This window comes from Berghia stephanieae, chromosome 2 (assembly GCF_034508935.2).
Source record: "Berghia stephanieae isolate SIO BIC M18660-M18661 chromosome 2, UCSD_Bste_1.3, whole genome shotgun sequence".
Classification (NCBI taxonomy): Eukaryota; Metazoa; Mollusca; class Gastropoda; order Nudibranchia; family Aeolidiidae; genus Berghia; species Berghia stephanieae.
Genome location: NC_088361.1, coordinates 78,161,305 through 78,176,304, shown reverse-complemented (window position 1 = coordinate 78,176,304; position 15,000 = coordinate 78,161,305). Strand labels below are relative to the sequence as shown.

At 33.3% G+C, this 15,000-nt stretch overlaps 1 protein-coding gene across 7 annotated transcripts in view; it reads left to right on the top strand.

The window, feature by feature from the left end:
* The window catches only part of LOC144965582 (protein white-like), a 66,374-nt gene that overhangs the window by 8,908 nt on the left and 42,466 nt on the right, over positions 1 to 15,000 (top strand). For 5 of the 7 annotated variants that reach the window (XM_078901080.1, XM_078901079.1, XM_078901082.1 and 2 more), the window contains exons 3-5: positions 11,402 to 11,524; positions 12,518 to 12,671; positions 13,338 to 13,386. In XM_078901080.1, the coding sequence (XP_078757206.1) occupies positions 11,402 to 11,524; positions 12,518 to 12,671; positions 13,338 to 13,386 (326 nt within the window). Of the gene's footprint in view, positions 1 to 2,066; positions 2,242 to 9,041; positions 10,028 to 11,401; positions 11,525 to 12,517; positions 12,672 to 13,337; positions 13,387 to 15,000 lie in introns of those variants that run through there. The other 2 variants (XM_078901085.1, XM_078901084.1) reach the window with 2 other exon arrangements.

The window sequence follows — 15,000 nt, the reverse complement described above, 5'->3', positions numbered from 1 at the left end:
CGGTAACAACAACAACAACAACAACAACAACAACAACAACACAACAACAACAACAACAACTACAACAACAAAAACCCAAACGAACATAAGAAAACAAAAAAGACATCAATAAAATACAAACATAACAAACTCAAACAAAACAAAAACAAACTAAAGAAATAGAAAAAGAAAACAAAACAATAACTTAAAAAAACAAAATAAAAAATAAAAATAAAACAACAACAAAAAATAATAAGATAAAACAAAACAAAGACAACAACAACAACAACAACAACAACAACAACAACAGAAAAAAAACCAGCAAAAAAAAACAACAAAACAAACAAAACCCCCCAACAAAATTTATATAAACACCTTTGACCTCTCTACACTATGAGAAGGGACCAAAATCCCAGTAAATAAATAGCTTCAATTTGAGGTTCTGATAACTTGGATGCCTGTATTGAATTACACAAAACATGACCCCTTGATCTTATTGTTATTTAATCCATTTATTTATTTAACTAATTTTTGCCCCATTTATTTATGATTTGCCTTGGATTTGAAACGGGTGGAATATAATTTTAATCGCTTCGAAATCAGGCATTGCATACCATTAATTGATACAATGTCTCTCTTTTATTCACACTAGAGATATACCTTCAATCAATGACACGATTAAAGCCAATGATTTATCATTGATAATGCAGTGAAACAGCCACAATGAAGTATACTTTTATCTCAGTAAAAGTGGTATGAAAAAAAGTAGAAAAGTAGTCCTTGAAAGTTCATGAGGTCAATGGAGCAGGAGATTATCCTGGTTTCTAAAGGATATTGGCAATTGCTTGCTACACTTTATTTTGGACGCTAGTTCAAACTGACAGGTTCGCCAGGTAAGCCAATCGCCTTTGGATCAGCTGGTCTCATTTTGAATCCAAGTGGGGACACATGGATTTTTTTCTTGTGACTGTTTCAGACAGCCTTAATGAATGCGGTGGGTTGTAAAAGGAAATTTCTATACACAGTCTTACAACATCGACCATATTTATTTTACAAACAGATAATTAATTACATCTAAATCAAGCGGGGCGGGGGGATAATTGATTTAAAGTTCCTCTCCAATGCAAAGAAAAAAAATCCCCCCAAAATACAAGACAAAAAAAAAACCCCCATCAAAAACAAACAAACCAAAAAACAAAAACAAATACAAAACAAAAAAAACAAAACAAAACAAACAACAAAAACAAAAAACAAAACAAAACAAAAAGCAACCCCCCCCCCCCCCAAACCCTAAATAAAACCGAGAACGAAACACAAGTGTACCAATGGCAGCTATTCGGTCTCAAATCCACAAACTCAGACAAAAGTCGAAGCTTGGTAAAAATCAAAACAAAACGAGAAAGCTTCCATCGATGCCTGGGCAAATATATGTTAACATTAATTTTGAACAAACATTCCAGCCAACAAATGTATTATTCATTTTTTACCAAGCGAGCTATTTGAAGATTGATAATCCTGCCTAAGGAAAAATATTAACTCACTCAACCCGAACACCGACTATATCCGTAGTTTACCGGGTTAGTTTTACCCCATGACTATTTATTACATTTTTTTCTGAGACAAATTATCGGCGTAGTATCAGAGCCAATGTTGTTAGTTTTTACATGTTAATGGTAGTTGAAATTAACTATCTATGTACATGCTCATTTTTAAACACATTTTTTCCAATTTCGAAAAGTAGCAAAAATCTCTAGGATTGAGTGAGTTAAAGTTTCTGGCGCGGGGCTCTTACATATTATGGCTTATTCATTTTTGGCAAAAAGACAAATAAACAACCAGCAAACTGATAAAACAGCAATACAATCAAAGACCAAAACAAAAACCAAAAATAAAATATCCTTCAAAAATAAAAATTATAAACATAAATAATCAAACTGAACAAATCCAAAAATTAAAAAATAATAATAACAATAAAAAATAAAAGCAGCCACAGCAACAGCCTAGAGACGTTTTTGTGGGAATCTTGTTTAATTAGTCATGAATTGATAACGGAGTATATTATCTGTAATGTGGCCCAAAACTCGTTCAAATCAATTGAAGTAAAGCAAGATAATCGCATTTCATCATATTATCGTTTGCTGCGACATGACTATTCAGTAATAACGTGGATTTTGAATTTTTGGCCGGTGAATTAATGGAAAATGTTTTTATCCTTTCTAACACCTAAACATGGGAAGTTATTTATCGACGGACGCCTATGAGGTACGGTGATGATTAAATTATTTAGTTTCCTTTCTAATAACATTAAAAATAATTTGTACGCATTGTTATAAATATAAATGCCGTTTAGAGTCTTTCAAATGGACTTTTCTCGAGAAAGTCTTTCCATTGTAATACCCATTGTAATGGAATTGATAAGTTAAGCACTTTGCAGGTAGGTATTACTCTAATGACTCAGGTATAAAATGGTATAATTTAGTGATACAAAGATAAACAATTTAATTGTCATATTCTGAAAAAAAACACGTATTAAAAATGTCCAGAAAACTCGTCCTTCAAATATCAATCGATTTTTAATGACCCTCATCTTGGCAAAAACTCTCAAACCTAGGACCAGATAACTGGTCAAGAACCACGAATAGGCGAGTTCTTCTTATTAACTAGAAATAAGCAGATATGATAATGCGCAGGAATGTTACAAGAACGGTAAATTACTTTGAATAGATTATTGTGCTGCTTTGTATTTTTGGTATGACATTCTGCTTGAGACCTAGATATAGGACAACGGTTCTTATCTCTTTGTAAGGGCGGCTTATAGTTCAATTCTCGGAAAGGGCTGTTTACTCATATTTCACTTTATATTCAGGTGTTGCGCCTTTGTGATATGGCACTCGCCTTCGGACTGGTAGATTTCAGTTCGAGTCCGATCTGGGCAGCGCTAAAGTTGAGTCCTTAGAAAAGGCTCTTTACTCACATTGTACAACCGCACTCAGGTGCAAAATGAGTACCCGGCAGGTAACAGTGCTGTCTTTGCCGAAAATAACATTGTAAAGGCTCTTCACAGGCGTCATGTCTCACCCATCATATTAAGTGTTATCGCTTGCTTGGGAAACCTTGTAACTCGCTTTGAGCACATTTAGTGGCCTTTGCACTGTACAATAAAGCTCAAAACTCAAAGCTCAAAATGAAAACCTTGCTGGTGTCTCACTTGTCCACGTGTTCAGTTTTTAATGTTGGCTGGGGTCCTATTGCATGTTGTCGACCACACTACGAGTAAGTGGTTATTACGACACATAAAAGCTCACATTTTTTAAAAAGCTCAGTATCCAGACGATACGTTGGTACAGACAGGTCGGTGGCTTAGCGATTCGATGCCTCGTCAGTTTATTCAAGGGACTGTTAGCGTGGTCAGTGACCCAATGGGTGATAATGATCACAAAATTGGTCCTTTGCACATACATTACTAATTTAAGGCGTAAATTAGTACTTCGTTGTACTGCCATATCCCAAATAAAACACCTAACACCTAACTAATCTTAGCTAGAAATATTTTATCTCAACGACGAAAAAAAAGGGGGGGGGGGGGGGGGGAGGAAGGAAGACAGGCACAAAAAACCCCCAAACAAACAAGCAAACAAGCAAAAACAAGCTAACAAAGAGTCTTTTTTTTGTCGGTGTGCTGCATCATAGGGAGTACTGGAGTTAATCTGTGTGCTCGTTCAAAAAGAGAGCATTACAACAGACGAAAGCGACCATAAGTACCCCTCGGTTACAGAAGACTTGTACTGCATGAAATATAACTTTGGTTCCGTATATGTCATAAATGAAACATAAAAGTCATTGAGCATGGTGACACGTGAAACATATGCTATAAAATGTTCATATTTATTATTTTTATTTTACGTACTTTGCTTAAGAATAATGGTTTTGGGGTTATGGATGAACATCGTGCGTGAAAATATATGCTATAAAACGTTCAGACTATATTTTTATGTCTAAATATTTTGCTTAAGAATAATCATTTTGGGGTTATGAATTACCATGGAGATACTGGAATTTCTTCCAGTAACCTCAGATTTTAAAATGTTTGTTCTATTTGTTAGTAATGGTAATATCGCAGACTTACTATAAAACGAAGGAGACACCTTTAAAACTTCTAAAATTGAAATTTTAAAATTAATTTGAAAGAGCGTTAAACAAAACTGGTAAAATGTGCAGGACATAATTTTCAATGACACCCTTCATGTATTACCTTTCAACTATACATTCGTCAGTCAACTCCCTCTCTAGGTTTTGTTTACATAGGAGATTGAATAACATTGCGCTCTCAGTTACATGTACTTCTGGCTTGGTTTGGTTATTGGAGCCATTCTAACATTCAATCAGCCAAAGCCTGTTATATGGGATTGTTTCATGTGACTCATTATTAAATAACTGCCTTCTGAACATTTGGGTAAGCAAACGCCTATTTCTTAATGTCCAAATTTAGTTATCATCTCTCATAACCTACCGATGTGTAATCATATTTACAAGTGGTCTGTAAACACAGCTTTTTTTTTTTAGGTGATTATGTTATGGAAATATGGCCAAATTCAAATCCGATGCTTAATTAAATATCGATAGATCTAAAAACTAAGAATCTGCCGCCAGAAACACAGCAAATATTATTAGCGTTGGAAAATGAAGAGAAAATATAACATAATATATAACATATTATGGTACGGGTTTCTTAGGTCAAAAGACCTTTGAATACACACTGACGAAAAAATTAAAAACAAAAACAAAAAACAAAACAAAACAAAACAAAAAAACAAAAAACAAAAACAAAACAAAAACAAAAACAAAACAAACAAAACAACATTTCACAAGTTCTCCGATACGATCATAATAATTCTAGTTTGATATTGAATAGCAATTATAAATATACTATTTAAAAAGATACCTAACGCCTAATTCATTAAACCCCTATCCTTTCCAAGTTACGGAGTTCCTTGTCAATGGTTATTCTTAAAGGGATTCATAGTTTTAGAGTCCTTATTGATTATACTTTCTAATTATAAACTTTGTTCGCCCTCTTTAAACCTTTTACCAAGCTGTTTCTTCTATTCTTTTAGTACTAGACGCTCCGTTTTTTGGATTGTTTTTCATTAATCGCGCCGGAGAAGGTGATAAAAATCAAACATATCCAGGACTTAAACAAGTAGAATTGATATTGCTGTCTTTACTTACATATCAAATTTTACAAAAACGAATCTTCGGCACAGCCATATAATATTATTTTGGATATCCGAGGACCAAGATCATACTGTCGTACTCTGAATAACCCTCCCAACAAACAAAAGTTATTTTTATCATATCAAATCATATCATATCAGTGATAGGGTTTTTAAATGGAACAAGTGTTCCTTAAATACCCTGAAAACTTAAGCCACAATATATTGTACATTACATATTGAGAAAAAAAATATGTTAAAAAGGAAGAAACAAATGAAAACGTAGAAGAAAATATTTTTATAAATCCATTCTTATGATTGAAAACTCAGTCACACACACACACACACACACACACACACACACACACACACGTATATATATATATTTATATAATCGTGTTTGATACAAATATGGTACGAAAAGTGCTCGACATGTAGCAATGAAGCGAATTATTATTTTAATATTTACCACAATGTTTGAGTCAGTCTACATCGATGTTTCAGGCCTAATCAGCCATCGTCAGGACTGTGTGTTACATGAGTTTGGTTTGTTGACTGTTGTTGTTTGTTGAAGTGGTTCCGGTTTGTAGTTGATTAATAAGAACTTCCGGCGATGTGGACACGTATTGTACATCTCATTTTTCGTGTTGAGTGTGGCTTCATGAGGGTGTTTGATTATAGTATATTTCTCTTACAGGCATAAGTTACATTGTTTTGATTTTGGTGTGTATCCTGTTGCTTTAGATAAAATTTTCAATGAAGTGTTGTGGTCTAGTTTGTTGTCTTTTAATTTCCAAATATGTTCGCTGAGTTTTGTGGATGTTTTTTTGTTTGTGTTTCTAAATAATGAGGTGTGGAGGTTGTATCTTGTTTTGAAATAATTTTCCGTTAGCCCTACATATTTTTCTTGCTTGTTTGTTTTAGTTTCAGTGACTGTGGCTTGGTAAATTAAACTTGATTCTAAACATTGTTTGTTTTTTCTGCAGTTGCTTTTTCTGGTGGGTGGGTTTTGCTCTTGTCGGTGGTTTATTAATATTTTTTTGTTGTGGCTTGAAATTATTTGTTCTATGTTGCGCATACACGAGTAGCTTATATTTATGGTATTCCTGTTGATAATTTTATGTAGCTTGTGGTTTTTTGGAAAATGTGTATCAATTAACTTCAGGAACTGCTGTCCAATGTTTGTGCTGAAGTTAATTGATCGCCGGAAGTTCTAATTAATCAACTACAAACCGGAACCACTTCAACAAACAACAACAGTCAACAAACCAAACTCATATAACACACAGTCCTGACGATGGCTGAAAAGACCTGAAACATCGATGTAGACTGACTCCAACATTGTGGTAAATATTAAAATAAAAAAATTATATATATATATATATATATATATATATATATATATATATATATATATATATATATATATAATAAAAACAAAAACCATCAAATAATAGTGCTCAATCTTTTGATAAAAGGAGCTATTTATAAAATATTTCAAGTATAATTATGATCAACTTCTACAATACTGTTTCAAGCACTCGCTCTAATTCGCATCTCTTCCTGATGGTCCACTGAAGGAGGCAATGAGGGGACATAGATTTGAAGATGAAGAAGAAGCCAAGGTAGTAATTGGAAAACGCCTTACAAAAAGGTGGACTGTGGCTATCGAGAGAGGCGGAGACTGAGTTGAGAAGAGAAGTAGCATTCTACTCGGCTAATGCCAAGTTTTAATTTGTATAGTCATATTTTTAACGGTACATTTAATAATTATTTGTGTGATTAGTTCCTCGAAGATCACGAGAAAGGACCACATGGTTAGGGTCACTCTTTTTTCTATCTCGACCAGATCTATGTCGAGATGGTTTATCTATTATAATATGAAAAAGAAAGACATCTCGCAACATTTCTTGAAAAAGAGACCGGGAAATCTATAAATGTTTGAAAGTGAATTCTCTGTGATAAACCTCTTGTAAAATTTACAGTTGGCAAGAGACCACAAAATATTGATCTTCATTACAAACTGGTTCTCGTTAAAATTAAGTTTTCTTTATCTATTCCCAATAAAAACAGTACAATTGTTACAAGTAAACGTATACACAACCATTTCATTTAAGTTAGAGATACTGTTAAATTCTACAATTTGGAATTCAAATCTTTAGTAACATAAACAGTAAATCCTCGTAATAAGTTTTCATTTGTAGATAAAGTATAACTGGGAATAGAAAATTCAAGCTATATCGATATCAGGATAACTTTTGGGTAGAATTTCAGTGAGACATATTGCACTTGGTCTCTCGTTTCGTGTTAATAGGTACAATTTGTTTCTTTTCTTTATAAGACCATCAACATCAACATATGTATGATCTTAAAATATTACAACATTACTCAATTATTAGAATTATCCATAGAGGAATATTATTGGATCAACGTGCATCAAGTCTCCTTCCACATCTCTCATTGATCTTGGAAAAAGTTACATTTTAGGACTGTGCTGATCTTGTCTTGTAGTTGTGTCCTTTGAAATTAAAGCTGTTACAACTAATTTCAGCTGGAGTCCTGTGAAATTGATAGGTGGTTGTTTTTGTCCTGCCGACCGTCTCACATAGCAAAGTGTACTCCTGGGTATTATCTTCTTGGTCTGAGTATGATGTTGAAGAATAGTGTTGTGAATTCGAATGCTTTTTTACATAACTGTTATTGTTTCTGCCCTGGTAGTAGTTAATTTTGTTGCCAGTGTTTATTTTATTGGTTTTGTTGCTGTTGTCGTTTTTTTTTGTCACTGCCGTTGTTGTAAAATATCATTCTCGTTGATGTAGTGGGAATTTGCATTTCAAGAAGTTCACTGTTGTTGAGTCTGACCTTATTTTCATTTTCAGTCAACACAACAATTTGGTTATTTTTTTTGATCCACGCTCTTTGTACAAGGTTACTTATAATTCTCATGTAATGTGATTCCCTTTTAATATTGAATCCGTTTTTAGCCCACTGACGAATTTTAAAATAACTAGAAGGGGGTGGTGATTTTGTTTAACTTTTCTGACAAGCTGAATCGCTCTAATGTCACTGATGATGAGGTTCAGTCTCAGTTCTGTGTTTAATAAATATAAAATTATTTCGTTGATGGACTCATTTGGAATTTCGTGTAATCCGAATATACGAATTGAGTTCCATCTGGAATATTGTTTTAAGTCGTTGATTTTTCAATGAGGGCCTTCAAGTCATCTTTTATACGTTTTTTTTATCTCATAATAATTACTTCATTTTCAATTTTTATAAATAAATATGACTGCGCAGTCTCTATGGACGCTTGCCGTGAATGTATGCGTCACTTCGAGTTTGTCAATCTGTTTCTATGATCCAGTTAGTAATCTGCCTCCATAAATCTCTGTCTAGTGCAAGTGTTCTTAGCTTTAGAATGTCATCATGTGTGTTAAGGTGCTGAGGCAGTTGGATGTTTCCTTGTGTTGTTAAAATCAGCTCTTCGGTTGTTGTTTCTAAATGTATTTGATATTTTTTGAGACCTTGATTCAATGTTGTTGGAAGTGAAGTTGGTGTACGTCCTCTGTATTTGGCTCCTTGTTTGAAGTAATCATCCATTGAAGTTTGTGCTGGAACAGTTTCCATCTTTGTTTTTTTATACGCATACTGACTGTGTGTACTCCGCATCTGTTCTATACATCATCATTACTGATTTTGTCTGGCCAATATACCCAAATAACTCGTCTCAATTGTTTGCGGTGAAATGAGTCCAGGGCGTCCAAATTCATTTTTGTAAAACCCCAAGTACCACAGTTACATAAAGATTGGCAGCACTAGCGCTTCGTAAAGGCGTATTCTTTTATTATCATTAATGATGTTCGTCCTGTTCCAAATGTTTTGTAGTTTTCTGAATGCAGTTTGAGCTAGCGTTTTTCTCCGTTTGATGACTTCATTCTCATTAATCAAGTTCCGAGTTTCTTACACTATTCCATTCTGCTCGTTTCTTTATAACCACTGTAATTTCTGTTTTGGATTCGTTGACCTTAAGATTCCAATGTCGCAGAGTATTTGATATTATTGGTATGTGATGCTTCGCCATGTCTGCTGTATCAATTTTTATAGTAATGGAAATACTTTCAAACCAATACAAATGATTGCCCATAACAACAATGTTAAAACAAGCCGATAATTGAGTTCGATTTTCATACAAGCTAATATGTGCACCTCGGTCTTGAGATGTATTTATCTTTTTTCTTTTTTTTTTTTCCACGGCGCTTATAGGCTACTTACCTATACACTGTAAAATACAAATGGTGTCATTAAACGGAATGTTAAAGTGTTCCAAATGGTGCTCTTGAACGGAAACGTTTATTGAGATAAACGTCTTGAAATAACACGAATAGGAACTTTGATATAAAATACGAAGAAAAGTGTCCTTTTATTTGTTTATCATATTAGTCAAATGGTCTATCAATTACCAACCTTATGTATTTAGTTCTTAATCCGACTATCAAAATAATTTTTATCATTGAAAGACTTTTGTCTAAACAACATCAGTCATCTTGATTGTACCGGAAGTATATAATCCTTTAAAATTTTGGCCTTCAAATACTCGTCCTTAAACTATCGATCGGATAAAATGGCCGTCATTTAGGTTAAAAATTCTCAAACCTGGGACTTCCGGAAGTCTTAATGGAGACTGCGATAATTTCTAAAAATTCAAATGATATGTGGATCTCAATAGATAGGAGAGAGAAAGAGAAATGAAAAAGAGGAATGCTGTATACTAGAATGTGATGAGAGAAACCAAATCCGTATGCAATGTATTGAAGGAGGGGAGCGCGGTGGACAGAGTGAGTAAATTTCTTAGATATGTATAAATTTTCAATCAGTGTTGATTTCAATACATTAAACACATTTTGTTTCCTGTTGTATCTATTGATAGTTCGAAGATGACGTCACTCATGTCTTTGTTATTGTTTTTGCCATCCGCGTTTATGAGTACTTCTCACTAAACTGTATTAACCAGACTATAAACCTTCAAGGTTACACACAGTTTGTGTGTTGGCCAGTTTTACTTCCGGATGGCAATGTTGTGAACTTCTAAGCCAAGTGCATACTATCTATAAAGGATGACTTTGCGTAATAACAATGATAATGATAATGATGATGATGATGATGATGATGGTGATGATGATGATGATGATGATGATGATGATGATGATAATAATAATGACAATAATACTCATGAGAATAATAATAATAATAATAATAATAATAATAATAATAATAATAATAATAATAATAATAATAATAATAATAATAATAATAATAATAATAATATTAATAATAATAATAATAAATAATAATAATAATAAATAATAATAATAATAATAATAATAATAATAATAATAATAATAATAATAATAATAATAATAATAATAATAATATTTAAGGAATGAATCAAGGTGGTTTAACTTTATTGCTTATTTATTTGTGAGAGTATGTGTATATTAATGTTTGTGAGAGGAAATGCATGCCACTTTTTTGTGAACTAAACAACGCAAGCCGACCCATTAAGCTATACAAAAATTGCCTACAGTTTTGACGAATTGAAAATTCTATATATTCTATAATGTAAAATTTACGAGAAGACAAATAAGAAATAAAAAAAAAATCTCTACAAATATTCATGAAAACTCTTTAATTGTATGTATAGTGAATGCATGGAACAAATTAAAATCTAAAATTAAAAACTCCTAGGCTATAAATAATTTTCAAAACTGCCATAGACAAGGAGTTCCATGATCTGAAATGCAAATTTGATGGTTGAGGTGGTGTTTATTACATTTTTGATTACTTTACGTCACTATGTATTTTCTCGTATTGTTGAGATAAAAAAAAAAAACATGAACATCTTTGGAAAGAACAGTGCAGACAAAGCAGAAAGGAGATTACAAGAAAAAAAATAATCCAAAAATATCAGCTTGCGTAGAAGGGGGATTAAAACCTTCTAATCAGTGGTAACGTGATCTCAAAGAATCTTTGGAATGTATTTTAATTCTACGTGATAACCAAGGTTCTTTTGGCATAATTAACACTTATCGTTTAATGTTATGTAATAGTACATAAACAATTATTCTTAAACCTACATGCAGATTTTGCTCATGTTCTTATGTTTGTAATAATTCTAAGTCACAATTAACCATCATCTAATTTTATTCCAGGATGTTCCACTTCTCGGCGATGACGGCTGGACAGAACACAACTTGTTAACGGACGACAGTTTTCAAATAGGACAAGGTCATAGCGCTCCACTTGGAATCAGTCAGGGCGGGCGTAAAAGAAAAGTAAGCATAGACACACATAGGTGACAAAATGTTCTGTTCTTGTTCCACAGCTTAAATATCTCACAATTTAGAGGTGGCAAATACATATAACACATACTCCTCACAAACTCACATAAACAAACAAACAAACAAACAAACAAAAACACACACATACATACACCCACACATACACCCACATATAAATGCTACAAGTCGCACAAATTAATATCATACACACTGGATACGACAAAGAATGAATATAAACAAACTTCCAAATTACGGGTCTTTAGTCTTTAGTCTCTTCTCCCTACTGATGAGATGCAGCAGTACCGTAGCAGCTTTATCGGCTCGCAAAGTGTGTTTTTTTTGGGTTTTTTTTTTCCAATTTTCTAACATTTAAGTATTCGCTCTTATTAGGTTGTCGAGCACTACTGAGCCAGGAATACACCAATCCATATAATGACACCCGGAATGAAGACCGTCATCTGTCTTTGTCCATAGTAAATAACCTTTTCAGTAGTTCTAAGCCTCGATTCTTTCATTTTTGTCTCAATAGTATTCCTATACGTTGTCCAGGAATTCTCTCGTCTTTTTTCAATCTGAAGTTCTTTGTAGGCTGTCCCCTTTATTCTTGTAGTATGTTCTATTTATCCTAACATATTTATAAGGATTGTAGTTTATATAAAAAGGGCGAAGTGGCCGAGTGGTTAAGGTATTGCACTGTGATCCGGAAGGTCCCGGGATCGAGCCCATTTTCAGTCATTTCGTTTTTTCCTTGGCCAAGATTATTAACCCCCAATTTGCTCACTTTGGACAACATGGGTGACATCCGTTGACACCAGACATCCTACTTGATGGATTATCTATATTCCTTCATGCCAAATGGACGTCATTTTTAAAAATAGTTTCTTTATATCAAAAGTTAATAAACAATATTAAAACTGAAATTCTGTCAAACAGCAAAAGTTCCATCTTTTTCATAAAGTTTGATACCTTTATCTTTCTATTACATAGCGCACAGCGTCGCACTCGTCTCTCATCGACGTGGATCGAATCGTGCCCTTGACCCTCAGCTGGTCTGACCTTTGTATCAAGGTCAAAATACCGGCTAAGAGAAAGCTATGCTTTACCACAGAGGCTGCTACAGAGAAGACTATATTAAAAAACGGTAAGACTATTATAATCTTAGTTAGTGATTTCAAGGTTTTAACTATTTTTTTTGCTACGCTTCTAAAATCAAAGTAATTTGGATGACTGAGCGTCCCAAAGAAAATTACCAACTGGTATTGCAAAACCTTTAAGCAATCTTTTTAATTATAATTGTGGAGATTTCGGACGCAGCAAGTCTCAAATACCAGGTCTAGACCGCAAGCAAGCTGTTTTGCCCGTTCCGGCTGATAAAGCATAAACATGCATTTAAGGCATATCCCAGATAAAACTGGACCGTTGAGCTTACTTCTGAATCATATTTCAAATCTTCAGTATTTCGATGAATTTATGTCTTGATATAAAATTGCCACCCAGCATGTTTTAATGGAAATCATGAATTTGAAGCATGCACATATGGGTTGATTACCATGCTATAGAGAATTTCTTACAATATAAACTTTGTACGACTATATAAGCCTTTTATGCCAACAAAGAGTAACGCATTTAGAACAAAATCATGGAATTAGGAAACGATAAAATAATAGAATGCGAGGCCAATTGTTGGTTAGATATTTATTCAATTTTCAAAATGATTATTGCAAAATAAATCTCATTTCCTTTAACAATTTACTAACAATTCACCTAAATTTTTAAATCATTGAAATGAAATTTTCATTTATTGCAGTCAGTGGTATTGTGACTCCTGGATCTTTGCTTGCCATAGTTGGAGCGAGGTGAGATTATTTTTTTTTAAAAAGAAGGGGTTAAAGCTAATAAAAGCTATTATCATTTTTAAATAGACATCGACACACGGACACACTTTATGGAAGCGTACTCTGAAAAACAAAAACAAAACAAAACAAAACAACCGCCCCCCCCCAAAAAAAAAAAGACCAAACCCCCCCCCCCCCCCCAAAAAAAAAAACAAACCAAAAACAAAAAACAACAATGCATTTACAAATATCGATCGATTGCAATTGGCCATTTTAATCGGAAGCCCCAGATTAAAATTTTTTTGACAGGATACGGGGCACTTTAATAGACCCATATTAGAAGGACCAGTTTTCTTGCCACAGTACATCAGAGTGCGGTCTCTTGCTTGGAATGATCTGCAAAGAAGAATAAGAGAAGCCGACTCCTTTCAAACTTTTATTGTGTGGTCAACATAATTTTCAACCAAGTTTTTATAACATTTGTTCTTTTCTTTGTTGTACACGAATGCTTTTAGATATTTTGCATGTAATTTCATCACATCGCTTGTTGATCATCACACAGTGCAAGAAACGCGTAATATGCGTGCCATTAATGTTATTTCTATTAAATCTATAATGTGTTCCATGAAGTAAAAAACGAATTGAATGATCTTTGTCAACTGTTTTGATTTTAGTTAAGTAAGCTTCATCAAAAGTCATAGAAATAAAGATCTGAATAAAGAGGGATTTTGTATGACTGGATAATCATCAAATAGGGGAAAGAATCAAGAATCTTTTAAGATTTTGACAGATCTGAAACATCTCCACTAATTTAAGAAATAATGCTGTAGGATCATAGTTTTGCGTAACCATTTATCGGTTTCCGCTCTCTATTTTTACTCTTAAATTCATAAATTCACCTAATTTATTTTTTGATTATCAAATCAATCCACCCTATCCGTGAAGGTAAACTCGTTTAACATCCGTCTTAGCTCAAAGTTAGTTGCATTTGTTTCAATTGTCAAAGGGGTTTCCGAATGACGGTGTCTGAATTGGAACAAATGACTAGGTTCCATAAATCAAGGCCAAGACACAAATAAAGTTTGATAATTGAAAATTATTTTACCTATTTTTTTTCTCAAATGGTGTTTGCAACACACGTAACAGTTATTTTCATAATTTATATCTCTCGATTTGTGTGGTCATTAGAGCTGAGAGAGTAATTGGAACACCCCTCTCTAATGATGAAGATACACGATAGTGGTTATTATGATGATCATGACTAGACAATGATGATGGCGGTGATGATGATAATGATGATGATGATGATGATAATGATGATGATGATGATGATAATGATGATGATGATGATGGTGGAGATGATAATGGTGATAATGTTGTTGATGATTGTGGTGATAATAATGGTGATGATGATGATGCTGAGGACGATAATGCTAATGCTGATGATGATGGTGGTGATGATGATGATGATGATGATGATGATGATGATGATGATGATGATGATGATGATCAAAAGTGTCACTTGCAAATTTCAATTGGAGTTGGTTTTTAAAAAAATTCTACATATAAAGAATATATAATTAAAAGTAAATAACTAAGTGTTTTGACAGTCTACATAAGAATGGGCCCATGCTC